The sequence below is a fragment of the Vidua chalybeata genome, chromosome 5 (genome assembly GCF_026979565.1).
Source record: "Vidua chalybeata isolate OUT-0048 chromosome 5, bVidCha1 merged haplotype, whole genome shotgun sequence".
NCBI lineage: Eukaryota > Metazoa > Chordata > Aves > Passeriformes > Viduidae > Vidua > Vidua chalybeata.
Window position 1 is genome coordinate 41,452,706 of NC_071534.1, and position 20,856 is coordinate 41,473,561.

The following is a 20,856-nucleotide window of genomic DNA, read 5'->3' on the forward strand; positions in this document are numbered from 1 at the left end:
CAATCTTGAAAGCTGGTGCAGAGTTCTTGGGAAATCCTGCAAATCTGGAAGCAATATATGTGGGACAGAGAAGCTCATCCTTTTAAAAGCACTGAAAATTTCAGTCAGGTGAATTCTGTTCCAGGAAGAGCAAATGATTCCTCCATAGGAGAGCAGTATGAGTAAGGTTTGCAGCATGAAAAAGTTGGTGCTGCCAGCTGATACTGATAAGACAAGTGTTTGGGGATCTTGTTACAAAGAGACTGAACTGTATTTAACTTTTAAATCATTCACAGAACATAAGAAAATATAACAGATCCACAGATTTCTATCAGCTTATAATCAGCTACAGAAGAATGTAAACCTAGCCAGTTATTAGACAAGCCAGTTGTGTTTTTTTCTTATCTGGTTATGGAAGAAAGGGAATTACAGGTATGAGGAAAGTCATTGCAAAGTTAGAGAAGATTTACAAACTCAAAGGTACTGTTAAAATTATCAGGTATTTTTAATAGCATTAAAACTAATGCAACTGAGTCAGTGTCACTGGAACTTAGGAGAATTATAACCCATTCAATATACAAGATGATTAAAGAAGAAAGTCAAACCTTAACCACAACAAGCTTAAAACCCCTAACAATGGGTGTGTATCTCTAATAATAATGTTCTTAGATTTCAAGATCTCTAGGTAGCAAAATATAATGTATTATATAAAACATAATGCAAAATATAATGTAGGGCAACAATCATGTAGAGTGGCATCAACTCAGATTTGTGCAAAATTTGAACTTTACCTCTAGATTCTTTTAGCACTCAAAAGCCAAAGAAGTCTTTATATTTGATGTGTTTCAGATATTTAGCTTCAGAAGGAATGAATTAGAAATTCCCACCTTTATTGACTGACAACAGAAGATGTTTAGACAACTGGTCAGATGTAGGTGCCTATGCTGAGGAAGAGTAAACACATGAACCTGCTCATATTATCTCCAGCTTCTATTGCTAAAAAGCTGTAAGAATACCATTACTTTCTTCAAAGTTTTCTATAAGTTAAACCTCTTAATGGTACATGTTTCAAAGCATTACACATAGAAAACCAAATGGGGACACATTCCCATCATCAGTGAGAAACTGTTAAAAGACATGTTTGAACTATATGAGGAAATCAACATCTTTTTTCATAATAGAGTTACTGTTCTAATCCATTCTTTCATTTGGATGTCATGTCAATATCTACTGATATTCCCCAAACAAAAATCAGGTAGAACTGCAATGCAAATACTTAACAGTTTCTTGGCAATGAAAAAATACCTGCCAAAATTTGTGGAAAAGAAAGCTAAGATTTTCTTTGGCTTGTATGCACCAACAAAACTTGTATTACCTACTAAAGCTGCATTTGTTTGTATTCTTGGATGTACAGAATCTCAATAGAATTTCACTATTAGATGAAAAGTTTCTGACTCCTAAAAAACTTCATATGGTTTATACATTTAAACACATGTACCATGTGGTCTTTGCAAAAACCTTCAAAATTAGTAAATCAATTTAAAGAGTATCTAATATAATAAAAAACATTCTAAGCCATCACTTTTTTATTTCTGCTGTTCCTCTGGCATCACCATAAACTTGTCACTAAGTCTCTGGCACACTCACCTCTGCTAATGACTGCAGAACTACATATCTTTATGAATCACAGTACGTCTCAGCTGTTGCCATTTGATACTGGCTTAGAATATCTTCTAAACATATCAGTACAACTCTGTTTTCCTTGAACATACTCTCCAAAATAAACAAGGGAATAGTTCTTAGACATTCCAAAACAATGGACCAGTAGAATTCTATAATAAGCTCTTTTTAAAGTGCTGGGTTTATTCTTTCATTTGAACTGCTGGGTGACTACAATGGTATACACAGACTTTTCCTTCCCCACAGTTCTTCTCTGGTATCTGCATAAATGTCTCATGATTCCCAGTTGCTCTAGACCATTGTTTCCTTACCTTTGAATTACCCAACACTCATCACGAACACAGCCATTGTATGCTGCACTGAAAAACCATATGGGAACTAATCCAGCATTTGCAGTACTCACAAAATAAGCACTCTTTCCCCAAAGTTTTACAAGCTCAATGAACACATCAAAGACCTCAGTTTGTCCCTTGATACCTTTCTTAAACAAACCCAAAGTTTAAGCCCCTTAGAAAATTATGCATGTTATTTATTATTGTTAGACTTTGACCTATTAATTGAAACTAGTGGAAATCAAAAAAGCATAATTTTTTGCAGATAAAAAAGCTGTCAATATTGATTTACTTATTGAAATCCCTGTCTATAATAGCAATTAAGATCAAGACAAATACAAAGTCTTACAAAGGGAAAGAGCTATTAATAAATGTTCATTATGTAATCCACATTGCCTACTTGTATGTAAATGAGACCCGTTTTAGTAAAAGGCTCAAGTTAATTAAATTTAAGTTACCACAAATATTTCTATAGAATCATGGAATTGTTAAGTTTGGAAAAGACCTCTAAGACCATCAAGCATAATCATTAATCCAGCAATGCTCACCTCTAAAGCATGGCCCAGGTGATCGTATGTATGAAACCATGACTAAAACCCTATGGCTGGAACATCAAAAGAGGTTCATAGAAACACAGTGGGAACTCTCTATCATGCAATGTCTTTCTGACAATTACTCAAAATTAACACAAGCATACAATAAATGACAAAATACTCCCTATTTCTCTCAGTGGAAGTATGTCCTTAGCTTTGAGTCTGGCTTCCTAAGTGTATCCAGATCCTAGCAAAACCCTTTTTTTCATGAAATCTTGACAAAATTCGATCCCCAAAAGGCACTGAATATTTAGCAACTAGATCTTATCTGTTCAACAAAATGTAGCAAGTTGCAAAGCAAAAAACCATCTTGTTCCTGTGCCTAAGGTGACAAACCTGTTTGAAAAGAAAATGTATAAAACCATTATGGTTTTGGGTTTTTTCACCTTTCTTCCCTTGACCATTTTAGAGTGTTTTGTAAACCTTTAGGAAGGCATCTCTGTTTAAAACATGCATTGCTTCTGCAGAACACTATCCTACAACATCCAGTTTTACTAAAACTCAAAGCCTTCCAAAGAATACAAGACCTGGCTGTATTACCCTTCACAGGCTTTAGCATTCAGGTCTTGTTTTTTAAGAACTGAACTAATGTATATTTATAATATTTTGTTACTCTTATCTCCATTTGCTAGTAAGAGTCAAAATGCTCTGCTCTTGTGAAACCTCTTTATGGCTCCTTTTCCTTTATCTGTGAGTCTCAAATTAATTTGACATAAATGTTTTTCATATATCTCAGGCTAAATGTGATATATTCCCTTATGCCCATGAGGAACTCAGAAAGTTAGTAAGTTCTGCTTTCAAGGGCACTCTAAATGAGGTTATTAAAATGCAACACTCTGCATATTCTGATGGGGAAAAACACTTGCCCCTGACAACAAAAGAGATAGGTCAATTCAAGAAAGCTTCTCAATCTCCATATAGATGGCCACTGAATTCCTTGTGCCAGTATTTGTAAAACCAAAATTAAAAAATGTTATCAGTGAGGAAGAAAAGTGTAGGAACTCAGGTCCTGCCCAAAAGTAAAAATCCATAACCATCTGTTGTTTGTGTTACATGGATTTCACAACTGTCATCTCCACTGTGCATGCCATTTCATCTTCACAGCAATATCACCAAAACACCCACTGAGATAAAATCACAAATATTTTGAACATACCATATGATACGTTATTTTCCAAATTAATATTAGACAAAGTCAAAATGAGGACTTGTCTGTGGGTTACTTTTGTGCTGTCACATGAAAAATCCTTCAAGGGTTTGCTACTGTTTGGAAACACGTAACTTCAGACTTGAATAACTTACGCAGTACTGAAGAGAAAGGAAGATATTAAGTGCTACATTTTTTAAGAATAAGTGTGTTTTGAAGAATTATAATGGCCACTCCATACACTTATATAGCCTCTTTCTTCAAAAGCAGTCTAAAGGTGCATTTTCAACTATTTACTCAGAAACATTATCCAGAATTTAAATGAAACTTTTATGTCTTCTGAACTTCAGACCAGCAAGACTGCCCCACATTTCACAGCTGGGTATGGCTTGAAGGATTTATCAGCTCTCAAGCCAATCTTCATAACCCAATGTTACACCCAAAAAGTTCTTTTAGAGAAAAAAACAAAAAAAAACAAAAGAAAGAAAAAACGCAAACTGAAACTGTACTTGGAAAAATGACAGAAAAACAGTTAAGGACCAGCGAGTGAACAAACTGCTTTTTCCCTGAGGAAATCTAAAACTCAAGGTCAGCTCTGTCTGAAATCACCAGACCTGTCACATGGCTTTCATAGCTGCCACTATGGCTCCTATCAAACCCACACTGAAACCAATGAAAACATTTTTACTGGAAACAGATTGAGCTCTGATAAGAAGTTCCTTAATCACCTTTGGTTGATAACATTGCACAAAGTGAAAGGTAAAGTTTTGAAAAAGAGAAGAATGAACTAAAAGAACTTGAGGTGAAAAGTATTTGACCTTTTTCTTTAATTCCTTAATTTCTCTGCATGTTGGAGCAGAAATATGACTCTGTAAGTCTATGGATACATACATATTTAATATACATAAGAATACATACATGCACATGCATTTTATATACATATCTGTTCATACACATACAGGAACGCAGATTGTGCTGTCAGGATAACTCAACTAATTCCGTTTTATCCCAGCTTCTGTCCTCCAGTAACAAAAGTCTGGTGGTCCCAATCTCAGTCCCTTGGGTGTAGGAATCCATCACAAACCCATCACTCTTAATTTAATGCAATTGACAGTCTCTGTTCACGAGAGGCAGAAGAAGGAGTTACCATGGAGACTGAAGGACCGCTCTTCTCCAGAGGATGCTTTTATCAAGCATGGCCTAAACAGTAGAGGCTGTGCAATACTTGTAATCCTAATCACATCACTGGATCTTGCTTTTTGGCATGCCTTTTTAGTAAACTCTAACAAACACCAAAAGGTTGGGGGGTGGGGGAAGAAGGAAGAGAGAACTTAAGAAAACAAACAAACCAACCCCCTAAAACATAACAGAAAACAGTATGAAACTGCATATTGTGCCAGATTGAGAGAGAATACTAGTTTTATATTGATTTGATTTATCAGACTTGTCACCTCTGCCTGGTGCTTTCCTAACAGGGTGAATGCTGTGCTTGACCTATTTGCTGGAATTAACCAGGACTGCAAGAGACCATATGGATTGCCAGATGGTCCGCTATAATTTAATGCCATTTATTCTAAGTATGAAGTAAGTGATAAATATAATTAACATTCTTTTAGCTCCTTACTGGAGCTTTTTTCTGAGGCATTGAAAGGTAAGTTAATACCTTGTTGCTGAAACACAGATGCCAGCTAATTACTGCAAGAGGCTGCAGCCTCCAAAGCAAAAAGTGTCTGCACAGAGTCTAACTTATTCACTGTCCCCACTGAGATGATTAATAAGTTGAATGCTAAGCTGTAATGAGGATGACAGATCTTAGATGTTTTCGATTTACCTTCATTAGTAGCATGATGAACAGTGTTCATCGCAGGTGCACGTATCACACTTCATAGTAAACAAACACACCTTGTACTTGTGGCCTGAACATGTATTTCACATTACAGCACATCAAATGTGAAGGAAGAACCAAACCACCTTCAGACAGTAGAAACAATGAAGTGATTTCCTTCAGAAATGTTTTTCCGGATTGCTATTTCATATTCTGCCAGTGATTGTCTAAATGGCCTAGTTTTTCGGAAGTGGTCCTAGAGAAGCTTTGGCTTCAAAGAGTGTTTATATCAGGCAGGGTCGTCATTCTCAGCATTTTAAAACCACGAGCCTGTATATAAGATATCCAAACAATGCTGCTTACTGTTCCTGTGCTGATAATCTTTGTAGAAAATGGGGTAGGTATTAGCAGAATGAATAGCAAACAATTTTGTAGTTTTTAATGTCAATATACAAGTGCAGTTAGTAACTGGTAATCAGAACAGTCACAGAAGTATTAGAGAAAAGGCAGAAATACGGAATCTTTTGTATTTAATAGGAAAAGTTGTGCACATTGAACCTCACAGATAAAAATGACCACAGTGAAATGCCCTGAGATTTACATGTGCACTGTTAATAAAACCTGGGTGAACTTTGACCTGACAGAAATGTCATAAATGAAATGCTATGCAGAGAACACAACATAGCAACACCTGCACTACAGAGCAAACCTGCTTTACATTGTTAAAGGAGCTCAGGGTCAGCAAGTCACAGCATACAGAAAGCCGAGAAAAATCCAGCTTTTCAACACTTGTGTTCTTCCCACAGAAGGGATGATGGGTTCAGCACTTGTTCAGAGGCTTCCACAGTTACACAGGTACACTCCACAGTACAAGTGCTGATGCACCCTTAAGAAAGTGCTACTTTAGGGAAGAACTTGAATGTGATGAAACATACCCTCTTTCACTCCACTCTAGATTACATCAAGTTATTTCTTCACCTGGTGAATTTTGGTGAATTCACTTGACTATTGTTGCCAGTCCTATAAAATCCTTTATATTTCTCCACCAGCATGTGAGTAACTTACAATTTTCTATTAGTATATGAATAAAAATAGTATAAAAAAATCTGAATAGCCTACTTCCATTGATATTGATACCATTTGTCAAGACATCTTCATAAGGTCTCTGTGATTGACAGAATTTGAAAAAAGATCCATTTTTCCATCCCATCAACTGAGGTGCAAAAGCTAATACTATATGATTGTACTCAGATGGGGAAAAAGAGGTAGTTGGAGAAAGCAATCCAGATAGCCTGATCCTCTTTGTAGGCATGCTCCTTACTTCCCTGACTGCTACGTAAGGTAGGGCCATTCATGTGTCAGAGCTTAGGGGACTGTAATAAGAGATAAAAAACCTACCATGCTGGAAATGAGACTTCATTCACACTTCAATAGATCATTTGTTGGATCTGACAAAACTGTACCTTACTATTACATAGATACTACTTCTGAAAAATACTGGAGTGACACCCTTCAGTGATTAAAGAGTTTCAGTATCAGTATGCTATCAGCACAATGTCTTCAGTCTCTATACATTCACACATATATACATATACATAAACACACGTTTGTAAATGTATGCATTTAATTGCTCCATCAGTGCAAATAGTCAGTTGCTCCAGGTGGTGACCTCTTAACATTAAAAGAAAGGGTAATACCAGATATGTTGCCTGAATTCACACCTTTGAATTGTCTAAATGTTTTGCCTAAGCAGCAGCTAGCTCTCACTAACAGTTAAAGGAGAAAAAAATTCTGAAGAAATGAAGAAACCATGCAGAATTTAACAAGTTAGTCTTTAGGGTTGATAGACACAAAGCCTGTCAAAGCAGATTTGACACTTAGCTCTTAAACATAGCTTTATACTTTAAAATCCTTTTACAACTGTCTTGTTTTTATTTGCTTGCTTACAAGAAAAAAGGTATCAGAGAATTTATGTTCACTCTTCAGTCTCAAGAATAAGATTGTCTGCATCTTAGCTGTCATACAGATGGCATGTTTGAAACATCACTTTTAGGACAAATAAGGACCAGATATAAACCCCCTGTCTACAGAGGAATACCTGTGTCTCATGAATGAACCCTCATTGCTGTAATAATTTTCTGTGTTTAAGCTTCATCATTGGATGTACTGACAAATCTCACCAAGGCAATGGAAACTGACCCAGCAGAAATTATTTGGGCATTGATTTGTTAGGAAATTATACTCTTAAAAAATTGTGAATTTAGGGAAAGATTGCAAAATCTTTTTTTATCCAAATCACCTAAATGTTAGGTAGAGGAACAAAGAAAAGGCCCTAAGGGGAATAAATGCTTTAAGACCATATGAAAAAAAACAACCAAGCAAAGCTATTTACTAATTTCAGGAATGTCTTACCTCCTGCATACATGACAGCCAACATTATCGATGATATCCAAGCTATCTCACTATATGATGTGTGGAAGATCTCTTGTATTTCTTTGAAGAACACTGTGATGGCTTTGGGGAAGGCATAGGAAAATCCAATGGAGATAAAAGCCCCGAAGACCACGACCCATCCCCAGCCTCCATCAGGAGGTGGGTAATCTGGTGCTCCTGTTGCAGGTGGCATTTTTGGTCTCTGTCTCTTCTCCAACTAGACTGAAACACAAGGAAAGAAACAGATTGTCAATTTTCTTGTTCCTTTCTTCCATATCAAACTCCATTATTCGATAGTCATCTGCAAGGAACATAAAAAACACTTGGAGGAAAGATCAATCTCCAGCCTTCATGGGACCACAGAACTGTGGTTTTTAGAAGCAAAAGCTGTTCTGCAAAAACACTTGTGGCAAGAATGTTTCCAATAGCCTAGTAAATATGTGGCAAATGTTAAAAATCACTCATCTCAGTCACTGAAGTTGCATTTGCAATTAGTTACTTACTGCAAAGTGACTAGTTTATGTGGATTAAATTATGCAGCTCTACCATCTACAATATGGAGAAGAAACAATGAGAAAAAGTTACACCTAAATTATACCTAAGCACTATAAAGAAGTGTTAATTAGATTTATTGGTACTGCAGCAAAATCATCATCAACAACAGAGAGGAACAAATTGCGAACATCTGAAAAGCAGAGATCTAAGCAGGGATTTAAAATTCCCTGTGTATCCATAAAATAAATACACAATATTAAAATTCCATATTTTACTTTTAGATTTTGATATTTTGATGCTGATATTACTTGCAGGAACAAGGTGGAACTTGATGGTACTAATTTTGCTGTTTCCACATATTACAAGACAACAGGAAGCTTTCCATAGCTCTTCTATAATTTAGAATTGATCATAAGAGCTGCCACCACAACAATACCTTATAGAGGTTCTAAGAGGTATAGCCAACACATTGGGCAGCTCAAATCCACACAAAACTTCTAAGGACTGAGATAAATTCCATATTGCTAATATCTTCCTGATATCTAAAACCTTACTTTTTTTACATTCTGCATTACCTTTTTTAGAAATTATGTAGCAGTGAAAATCCATTTTGTATTTCTGCGATTTTTTCCACTAACAAATCCCTTTATTATTAAACACTGAACAGGAGTCCACTGTGGTTTTTTCTGTGAAATCCAGCCTACACATACAGTATGAACTGCAAATTCTTCTTTCCTCCCTGTTTCTTTCTTGGGTATTTAGGCAACTTATAACTCTTGATTGGTCTCCTGCCATACTAGTTTTGAAAACTGTGGATGATAACAGTGAGTAGGTTGCTGTTATGCTTATTACCAGCAAGCCTCTACACGATTTCTTCTGTGCCACTTACAGCACATTCCAATTTCTCACAGTAAACTGCATTAGCAGTGGGAGTGAGATGATTACCTTAACAAAAACTAAAAAAAACCAACTGTGTCAGCTTATACTTACCTCTTGGGATAGTGCCTGGAGTACTTTTAGGGTAAATGCCATGTAGCAGTGCATGCAATATATGGCACAAAACAAGCAAAATATTGTTTTTAAGATTACCTATTACTAGGCTAGCCCTGTGACTGAAACCCAGCATACTTTTGATTGTCCAGTTCACTGAACTGACTGTAGACATCAGCTGCCACACCTCTGGGGGAAGCTAAATCAATGACTAAAACATCTGGCTTTTAGGTAAAATTTTAAAAGCCCAGGTAGTTTGGCTTCTCTACCATATAACTGAGATTTCCTACTGGCAGAAATAGGTATCTATTGCTCTGTACACAGAGCATATATATCTTTTTCTATGCATGTCCAGAAAGAACCTCTGGTATGTACTTTGTTTCTGCTTATCCCAGTCTCAGTTTAATGTTAGTTCACTGAGAAAACTCAGAGAGAAAAACCTGGGCCTGCCACTAGAACAAGTTGGACAAACAGAAACAATTCTGGTTGCTGAGACTTAACTTTGTCAACACTGTTAAGTACTACTTTCTTTTTGCTAATAAAGATCCATTAGAAGGAAAAGTATCTCAGTAAGCCCACTATAACTTAGAGCACAAAAAAAAAAAAAAAATTATCAACTGCAGGTTCAAGAGCATAAAATCTCAAATTTGCCATAAAAAGCAGAATTCTATTTCTGTGAGTTAAGTGGAAGTAAAGAATGAGAGTTTGCTGTCTATCCCAGAAAAGCTGTTGTTCTGCTCATCTGAGAAAACTTTTGGTTGTTTCATGAAAAAAGGTTAACTATTGTTTTCTTACACTTCAAAGGCTTGAACATATTTGTTTTCATATTTAATATTCACATGACAACACTTCTATCACTATTATAAATTTTTGTAATGGCAAAAAACATCAACACATTGCTCTTCATAAAAATGGAAGGGGCTTATCAATTTAGTGAGGAAGCACTCCTTTTCCTAAAAATAATATAAAAGCACTTTGAAAAATCACAGCCACCACATTGGTTAAAAAAATGCTGAAGGTTCCTGAATGTCACTAATAGTTTGGAGAGATCCCACTCTATCCACCCTTTTAGACTAGAAGAACAGGCTCTGAGGGTTTAGTGCTTTCCTCCCTTTAAAAGCTTCACAGTAAATTACAGGAGCATTAAGGAGTCAAGCAAAGGGGCATTGGCTGCTCCTGTGCCTTAGCCTAGAGACAAATTGGTGCAAAGGCCACTGCATGGTCCTGTCTGCCAACCTGCAGTGGGCATAATGCTGTCACAAAGAAGAGCCTGGATCACAGTATCTCACACCTCCAGTTTACTCCATGAAGTAGAGCTAAGAATAGCTTCCCTGATATTCCTGTATGATCATCATGGCCAATATTAGCTCCAGTCAATAAAAGGTGAAGAGGAAAAAAATAACAAATATATGCTTGTGAAAATAAGTGCTCATTTTCTCACAAACATTAAATCCAACATCTCAAATATTCCTTACATGCTCAGGACCTAAAGCAGTATTCTCCTGTAAAATCTGCACTTAATGTCCTGCCGCAATCCCCGAAACTGAATCCATCCTAAAGAAATCTACCCAGCTCTAACCTAAGCCTAACTGGTAAGATTTGAGTAATATAGGTAGTATTATGACAAGTGCAAAATCCATCAGCAACCAAAAACCCCCAGGATTTTACATTAGTAGACACAAATGTTGATAAAGGAAGAAGCAAAAGATGAAGGAATGAAGCAGTAATAATCAAAATGTCTTTTCAGAACTCTTATAGGTTATGGGCTGTGAAGAATAAAAAGAAATATGGTAGAAATCATAAAAACAAGTATGTGTGATGATGTTCACATGAAGGACACAGTACCAGACCAAAATAAGAAAAAAAGAAACAGCACTTGAGTAAATAAAGATCACTACCAGTGTTTTTAGTCAGTCATATGAATTCCATCATGTGCTTAAGGCTAGCAAGAAAGCACTGCCCGTACCTATGCCTTTATAGGCAAGCAGTGGGCGAGGAACACTGCCTGAAGCAGGAGGGGAATAGTGACTGGAGTGGGTCCTGAGTGAAGCCATCAATCTCACTTCTCACTGTCAAACACACAGAGATTCCTCAGCCTTTACATACCCTGAGTCAGATGTGCACAAGGATTTTCTCCTAAGTTCTTTCTACTTCCCCTATATAAATCCCATTTATGTAAGCAGTGAACAAGAACGCAGTTTACTGTAATAGGAGCTCCATGTATCTGCTACCAAATAATAGGAAAGAAACAAGAGGACACTTTTATAACATCTAATATGCAACATTTTTATTGCAGTTTTCATCACATTTGAACTTAACTAGGCATATGAGAACTAGTGAATAAAAGAGAGAAAGAAAAAAAAGGAAGGGGGAGGAAGAGAAAAAGGATAGATGTGAAAGGAAAGAAAAAAGGGAGAAAGAAAAAAGGAGAACAAGTAGCAAGCAAGCAAAAAGTCAAACTAAGAGCAAATGCTACAAACAAATAATGTATGTTGATAGCATGCATTGCAGACTTCAGTCAGTTATAATCAACCTGTTCAAAGTGCTCATGTGCCTACCAATGCTTCATTAATACTCTGCAGTTGCCAGCTGCCAGAAAGCTATCAATACAACAGCTTGTCAAAGACCCTTCTGAGAAGGGTTTATATTGTTCTCTTGTTTACTAGGACTCTGATTTTACTGGGACTTTTAGTTTTGTCTTTCTGCAAAGTTAGAGTAACTGTTTGTTTTCCTGCTTGCATTTTGTCTGCCCTGTCCTCAATGTGCCCCATCACCACTTGACTCAGCAGTCACATGTCCCAGAGTATAAGAACTGGCATGTGAAAAATCTGTCCCCAGCTGCTGTTAGGATAGTAGAAATACTTCGCACTTGTGTACTGCCCTCCAGTTCCAGACAGTAAACCAAGAATTGTGAAAAACTTTGCAAACTTGAGCAAAATCAGTCTTATAACATCCCTGAGAGGTGACTGAGAAATACAATCCACTTTTAGACATGGGAAACAAATGTGATAACAGACTGAGTGACCTAAGTCTCTTGTCCTAAGATCAGTGTCAGAGCTGGCATACAGACTAATGTCCAAATAAAACGTGAGTTATGATTGAGATTTTTAAATATGTGTGTATTTTAGAATCTCACTAAGTAGCCAATGCAGATTATTTGTACTGCTTAATACTAGACCTAGGAACTCAGGTGGGGTACAATGTTTGTTTTATAGGTTTGAATAGTCTGCTGCTCTAACTTACCCATAACACGTGTTAATTACACTGCTGTATTTGAAGTAAATTACTTTGTAGTAGCATTAGAACATAATCAGTTAAATAAGAATTATACTCTTATCAAAGATCCTTGCTTAAATGCTGTAAGTTTTTCAATTTTCATTTACCCCTCTTTAATGAGTTCTAAGCAGGATGGCAGAATAGCAGGTACCATCTCATCAAATGGTATTGCCTCACCAACTTTTATAAGTTATTGTCATAATCCTGGGAACAATTTTGAGCCTTTGAAGAAAAACGTATCTTGTTAGTTTTGTGAGAAGGCTTTTCTCCTACTTGCTATGGTGTTTTTTTTTTGTTTGTTTGTTTGTTTGTTTTTTTTTCTGGAGAAAGGGAACATGTGCAAAGACTGTAAGGTAGCAACAGAGTCTGTTCTCTGCTTTTAGTTCTAACTACTCAGATCTGGATGCAAAGTAGCTCCTAAGGAGCTCTGGTTCCCAGCTTTAAAGAACAGGCTAATTATTCTGTAATGGGAAATCAGTCTCCATTTTGTCTGTGTTCACAGACTAAGTGATAAATAAAACCCAGGTAGATGAAAGATGCACTCAGAGCCGGAATTCACTGCCTTTTTTCCACTAGGGTTTAATCTTTAGGACAAATACGCCCTGTGTGAGACCAAGACTACTAAAAATGTGCCCAGGCTAGAAAGCATTTCAGAAAGATATTGGGTTTTGTAAAGTTTCTCCTACAGACTTGAATCTAAGGGTCATGTCTGTAAATGCTTTCCAGACTTCTATGTGACAATAAAATAACTTACATATAATATATTACATTAAATTGTATTTATAGGGCTAACATTAGAGTTTGCTACTCTTGCTAAAAGTCTAAGCAGAAATAATCCCAAAATCACCATTGTTGCTTAAATACTATTTCACTTCTTTCTTAAAAATACATCCACAGGTATTTTAAGTCTAAATCACTAGCTTATTGAGAAACAAAACATTTTGTTTTTTCTTGAAGAGCAGATGAAGGAACTAGTCATAAGTATTTGTATCTATGAAACAAATACGTAATAATTTGCAGTTCTGTGGCGTACTTGTCATCCCATTGAAGCAGTAACAAAACAAGTGCTTGAAGCAGTGTGGGAACATGAGAGCCCCTCCCACATCCAAGGCAGACATATGCAAATAATTGTTCCAGCTGTCTAGGAGGTTGGCAGAGTCAGGCTCCATGGAGGGAAGCAGAAAAGAGGGAAAAGGCTCATGCTGTAAGATAAAATTAAATGAGAAATCCCCATAACTTTCTTTCTTCTTAGGGTCTAGCATTTCAATGGACTGATTCTTAGAACAGCCTCAACTGGGCAGATAATTGGATGTTACAGCAAAAACTCTTTGTTAAGCTATACTATGATAATTGCAGATCTGAACTCCTGATGGCTGTGGGAATATTCACAGAATCACAGAATGGGCTGAGTTGGAAAGGACCCACAAAGATCATCAAGTCCAACTCTTACCTCTTCACAGGACACCCCAAGAGTCACACCATGCACCTGAGATTTTTGTGCAAATACTTCTTGAACTCTGCCATGCTGGTGCTGTGACTACTTCCCTGGGGAGCCTGTTCCAGTGCCCAACCACCCTCTGGGTGAAAAACCATTTTCTAATATTCAACCTAAAGTTCCCCTGACACAACTTCAAGGCCTTCCCCCTGTCTGTCACTGGTCACCACAGAGAAGAGATCAGTGTCTGCCCCTCCTTTTCCTCAAGAGGAAGTTGTAGAGCACAAAGGTCTCCCCTCAGCCTTGTCTTCTCCAGGCTGAGTAGACCAGGTGACCTCAGCCACTCCTCATACATCATTCCCTCAAGGCCCTTCACCATCTTTGTTACCCTCCTCTGGATATGCTCCAATAGTTTAATGTCTTTTTTATATTGTGGTGACCAAAACTGCACACAATAATCAAGCTGAGGCCACACCAGTGCAGAGTGAATTTGAAGGTCAAATTCAGTTTGACCAAGAATAAAGGCACACCATGGAATTCCTTTCTTCCTCTTAGAAGACTCAAAATAGGATTACTGACACAGAAGTGAGTCCTGAAAGATACTGCCCTATAAAAAGCAAACACATATAAATTATGCTGTTAGTGTAATTAAATTCCATTTGCACTATGGCCAAAAGTTATTACTAGGTCAGTAACAAAAGTGAGGTTTTTACAGTACTGGAGCCTCCATCTGAGAAAATTATATTGTAAATATATTGAAGTTATTAAATCATTGAAATCAGATTGGGAGCATTGCTAAGTCAGTAGTAAGATGACTAACATAATCTGTCAAAACTAATAGTAATGCAGTACTTATAATTCATTTGATTTTTGTTGCTGCGTTTTGTTTTTTTATTTGTTTTTTATTTTAAACTTCATATGTTGTACTACCACATTCTCCTGGGAATCCATTATCTGTATTCACAGTCATAGTCATGAGTAGGATTTCCATTCATCATGTCTTCTGTTCTTACCTTTTTTTACTATTTTAAGGGAAACCTATATGACTGGCTTACTCTAGATGACTAAACACCTACATGAATAGAGTTAGGTGAAATGAATTCCAACCAAAGTGATTGCAATCCTGTTTTAATTACTTAGAAAAGACAGTCAATAGAATATCTAACCTAAAGAGGTTGTCACTCTGCCCAAATTGAAGTGCACTGAAATGAACTGTTGATGACTAAATTGAAAATGCCAGTGATTCAGTCTGAAGAATTAATCAGATTTAACAATAATTTGACTGAAGTTGATGAAAAATTCTGCAGACCTGAAAAAACCCACCAAATGAATCAACTTTTCAAAAAAACCCAACCCAAAACTTTCTTCTGCCATTAAAGAACTAGTTTTAATAAGCTCAGCTAAACCCTTTAAAAGTCAGTCCTAGCTCCCTACACTGCAAGACTATTGATAAACTTAATAATTAATTTCTAACTCACATCATCTCACATCATCTCCTAAATTCTAACACTACTCCCTCATATTTAAGTATGGTGGTTACCAGCTTGACAACTTACAAATGCTTGATATTTTAACTCTTTTTAGACCAATATTGAACAATATTGGTAACATTAGCCTTTCAGCTACATCAGCACACTCATCTTCTCTAAAACTCACATTGAATAAATGTTTTAAAAAGAAGACTTGCCAGAATAACAGAAGTCATGTAAATCTGGAGCTGTTTGTTTGATATGTATTTGAAGAATTCTGATGTTTGGAAGTGGGGAACTATAGATTCATGCAATTGTAGTATCTTATAAATGGAAGAACTAAGGTTTTAAGTCAGTGTTAATGGAGTTATCTGCACAGCTGTTGAACATTGCTTGAAAAATAAATAGAATAATCTTTTGAAAGCAGCAGATTTTCCATTATCAATAATAACAGATATTCAATTTAATACCATTCTTTCAATACTAAACTGTAGGAAAAAATATGCAGGAAATATTATGGGAAAAGCTAGCCTATTCTTAGGCTGCACCACTAATTAATATTTTCAAAATCTATATTTGTATCTTTTTACATAAACATTATTTGGAAGTGGCAATATTTAATTCATTTATTGCTGAAGATAATATTCACATACATCTATGAGCTGAATATTTGACATTAGGAAGATGCAATAGATTCCAACTGAAATTCTGCTGATATTAATTTTTGTAAACTTTATGAAAGTTACTGTGGGCTCTTGAAATCAGAATCCAACTGTCTTGGCTATCTTCTCTGCTCCAGTATTATGGCCCAGTGTATTTTTTGTATATGTCCTACCACTCATTTAAATCCCAGCCCAAAAGAATCATCTCTCACATACTGGGAAAATATTTTTCTTCTATCCTTGTGCAACACATGACTCCCATGGGTGGAAATAGTTACTAATGTTTAAGTCTCAGTGACAAGTACTCAGATTATGTAATAGGAAGTAAACTGATCTGGATTCTGTTCCTAAGAGCATATGACAGGGAATATATAGCAGGCCAAGGCTGGAAAACAACTCCAGAACTCCAGACTGCAGAAGTTTATACAGGGTTCACATTTCATTTATTCCTGCCAATGTGGAAATTGTTACTAGTTTAAGATTTTTTTCTCTATTACTAATAAAATGGACAAACTTTGGAATGCTTCTGATGACATAGTCTTTTAGAAGTGTGAACTGGGAAAGCTAATGAATTATAAACCACCTTTTAGCAAAGCTACAGTTATATTACATACTTTATAGAGAAAGAAGTAAATAAGGCAGGAAGGAAAAGGGCAGAACTACCAAATGAGGAAAAGACATTTAAAAGAAATTACTTGGGCTCCACTGCATGTTGAAAAAACCAGCAAAACTTAGGCAATTCTGCATATCCAGTATGAAAACCTCCCCAGAACTTAGGTAGTACATAAGAAGCCATTTAATTAATATAGATTTTAAAAGTTATAGAGAGTAGAGAAGTAAGAGTGTGAGAGAGTAGAGGAAGTAAGCCATCTATTTGTCTGAAATAAAACAAGAAAAGAAAAGAAGAAAAGAAAAGAAAAGAAAAGAAAAGAAAAGAAAAGAAAAGAAAAGAAAAGAAAAGAAAAGAAAAGAAAAGAAAAGAAAAGAAAAGAAAAGAAAAGAAAAGAAAAGAGAAAAGAAAAGAAAAGAAAAGAAAAGAAAAGAAAAGAAAAGAAAAGAAAAGAAAAGAAAAGAAAAGAAAAGAAAAGAAAAGAAAAGAAAAGAAAAGAAAAGAAAAGAAAGAAGAAAGGAAAGAAAGGAAGAAAGGAAGAAAGAAAGAAAGAAAGAAAGAAAGAAAGAAAGAAAGAAAGAAAGATTTTTTCCCACTTATGGAATTTAGAAGAGATGATTTTTTTATGCATTAAAAAAAAAAAAAAAAAGCAGTTTTAGAACTAAATCAATGTGACTTCGCAAAACAAAGTGGAAGAATTACAGAATGTCAACATTATTCTCACAGAGACATCTAACCAAAGTTTTTTTTCAAATCAGAGGGACTAATTTTCATTAATTATCATCTCATGACCAGTGGTAGCCATGGCTCTGAAAAAGCAAAATGTGACATCAAGTTCTGCTCCCCTCTCCAACAGTTTCCAGTTCTTGGCAAACACATAATCACACAGTATAATGTCAGGTATACTAACACGGTGCTTGTGCTTGGGACCAACCAGGGACCATCCCTGCAGATGCACTTGCCATTTATTAAGTGCAGAAATCAGATGCTAATTGCACCTTGAGGACTGCACAGGGGAATTTAACTTCTCTAACCACCTATCATTAAAGTAAACAGCTATGTCCAGCCCACTCAACTTTCTGTCTTTCTTATGCTGATATTTATGCTGATAAGAGATCATAAAAGAAAGTCATCTATTCTTATTTAATAACCCACAACTTTGAGCAAACAGCTAAACAAATGGAGAGGCATACATTCATATGGGATAGTGTTGTACTACACACTTGCTATCTCTTGATGACTAAACATGGCTAGTAGAAATAGAAGAGCTGTGTTAGCTCAGTATCCCATTGAGGGAACTTAGCTCTGTTTAAGTATCATGGCATGGTGCTACATAAAATAAGTACATGTATGATGTTTATTTGTCCAGTCTGGAACAAAATGATAAAAAATTCATTTGAAGTATGCACCAAAACTAACATAATTTAGGCAGTGGCAATGGTCTAACATAAATAAATACAGGGAAGGAAGAATTTGTGATTGTATTTGATTTCCGTGGGAAGGAAGAGGATGTTTAATTACAAACTTACTGTGTACTTTGTCCAAGTGTTAATGAGATGACCTGCTGGTATATATACAAAACAACTTTAAAGACCAAGATGGTTTAATCAAATTCTGACACGTACTCCTCCACCCATTGTAAGAAACTGAGCATGGGGAGATCAAAAAACCTCTCTTGATTATTACAGAGGACACTTTTTCCTAACACAGAAAGTATACAACATCCAAAGAGTACAACATATTTCTGTACCTCTTAGAGAACAGTTTTACAATGCGACAGCAAGAACAATCTTCAGCCGATTTTCAGCAAGCTTTACAATTTATGAAGGGTTTTATGTAAATCATATTGTTTATACATGTATCATTTGTAATACATTTTTTACTCTGACACTTACTAACTCCTCATAAAATACCCAGAATATACGCATGAAGCCCATGGTTCTGCTCTGGCACAGTGGCACTGAGAAGTTGTTTGGTGCTTTGTCAATACACTCAAGGAGATGACCAACCACTGAAGGATTCGTGAGAAGTGTTAGATCTTTCTGAAAACCCTCCCTTCTCATGCTGACATCAAGAATTTCTGAAGAATCTAGAAATCAATTTTTTCCCAATTTTTTGGTCATATTTTCCATATTTGAATCTCCTATTATAGATTTTCCATTTTATCCCAGCACTATGGACTTAAGATAATATCATGTATTTTCCATTTCATTTACGATGAGAAACAAAAGCTTTCTAGAATTATAAGCCTTTTGACCAGAACTTACTAGCTATCTCAGCCTGATATGAAAGTGCTCCTTTCAAATGTTAAGGCAAGAAGAACTCTTTTTCTTACTATGGGCAATCCATAGGTCACTGCCTGGGTTGCAGACACAAAAGGTAGACCTGAAAGCAAAAGCCCTGAGGTGCAACAGCCTGTTAGTTACGGGATATGAACTTGCTCATGCATTAGCTGTGTTTTTGCTGGCAAATGTCTCATGTTGCTTGACAGAGAATATGGGGTAGCACTGCTTCATTGCTCAAAAGCAACCTGATAAATCCACTACAAGATTCATTTTTGTTGAGTTCTGCTGGACTCTTAAATGTGAAACTTTTCCTACATACCAAAGTGATCTACTCTACATAACCCCTCTTTGCCAATGCCATACCTATGTAAACAAACTCATGAGCATCAGCTTTTAAATTTCTGCATCAACACAAGAAAAGCTTTACACTTCAGATTATTTTTCTGCAAACTGAGATAACATAATACTCCTTATTCTCATTATTGAGAATCTAGAACAATAGAATTTAGATACTCAAAATTTAACTATAATAGCTACATAGAAACAGTAGTAGAGTTTACAAAAATATGTAGCAAATGAGACAAGAAATATGAAGATCTCTGTGGTATTTGTATCCTTGCAATTAGCAAAAGGGCATATGAAAAATATTCACAGAAGGGACTAGTTAAGTCATATTTACCCGGAAGCTTATTAAATCAAGAGTAAACCATATCCAGTGTAGGGCAACAAGCACATCAATCTAAGAAATGAGTCTGTTGTCCCCTTCAGGACATAAGTTTTATCAGTTTGGACACAAAACACTGAGCTGTGTTTTTCCTTGTAAAAAGTAGATATATATACACATTTGGTTGTTCATGAACTCTGCTGTAGGCCCATATACTCATAAGAGTTTAGACAAACTTTCTATATGCAAAATTGTTTGTAACACATAGGAACATGTACAGCACACTCCACACACATATTCATTTTGTCTTGATAACAAGACAAAGAAGTGGTAGTGGAGTTGTGTAAATCTCGAGGTTTTTCCTTGAAAAACAATACAATGCTGGGATTCAGAGCCTGAGCATTATAGTCTCCTGAAGACCCTTTTTGTACAAAACAGTTCTGGAGTTTGTGTGTTTTTCTAAAGACTTTAAAGATGCCTCTTGTAATTATTTTCACTGAAGTCTTAAACTATTATCTACTTATGCATAGGTATGCATAGACTATGCATACACTTCCTACACATAACCTTTCACATACAGCCTGACTGAGTTCAAAGGGGAGTAAATGGATTTGAACTCCATTCAAGCTTTATTTAGCTAGATCCTTTCTCAGTCAATAGCTGCAGATGAAACAGCAATCACGTCCTGGGATGACTGGGTTTAATTACGATTTTGTTTCTCTGCAGATTCTTCTCCAAACACACTTTTCAATATTTCTCTTACTTCTCAAAATATTACTAGATACACTGTGAGGTGTTCCTGAGGGGAAGTTGTTCTTGTAATCTGATTCAAGCATAAAGTCTATTTTCTATTCAATCCTAGCATTATTATTTCATTTTCATTATATTTTGCAATTTGAATATTGAACATGGAATTTGAGTTTGTCCTTTTTCTTTTCTTCCCTTGAAGCTAAGCATTGTGAGACTCATCAGTCAACAAAA

At 36.0% G+C, this 20,856-nt stretch overlaps 1 protein-coding gene across 1 annotated transcript in view; it reads right to left on the reverse strand.

Annotated features, from left to right (window-relative positions):
• SLC16A7 (solute carrier family 16 member 7) overlaps nucleotides 1-20,856 on the reverse strand; it is an 80,841-nt gene that overhangs the window by 25,999 nt on the left and 33,986 nt on the right. Inside the window, exon 2 of the mRNA XM_053942662.1 lies at nucleotides 7,969-8,211. Within this exon, the coding sequence (XP_053798637.1) occupies nucleotides 7,969-8,182 (214 nt within the window). The 5' untranslated portion in view covers nucleotides 8,183-8,211. The remainder of the gene's footprint in view (nucleotides 1-7,968; nucleotides 8,212-20,856) is intronic.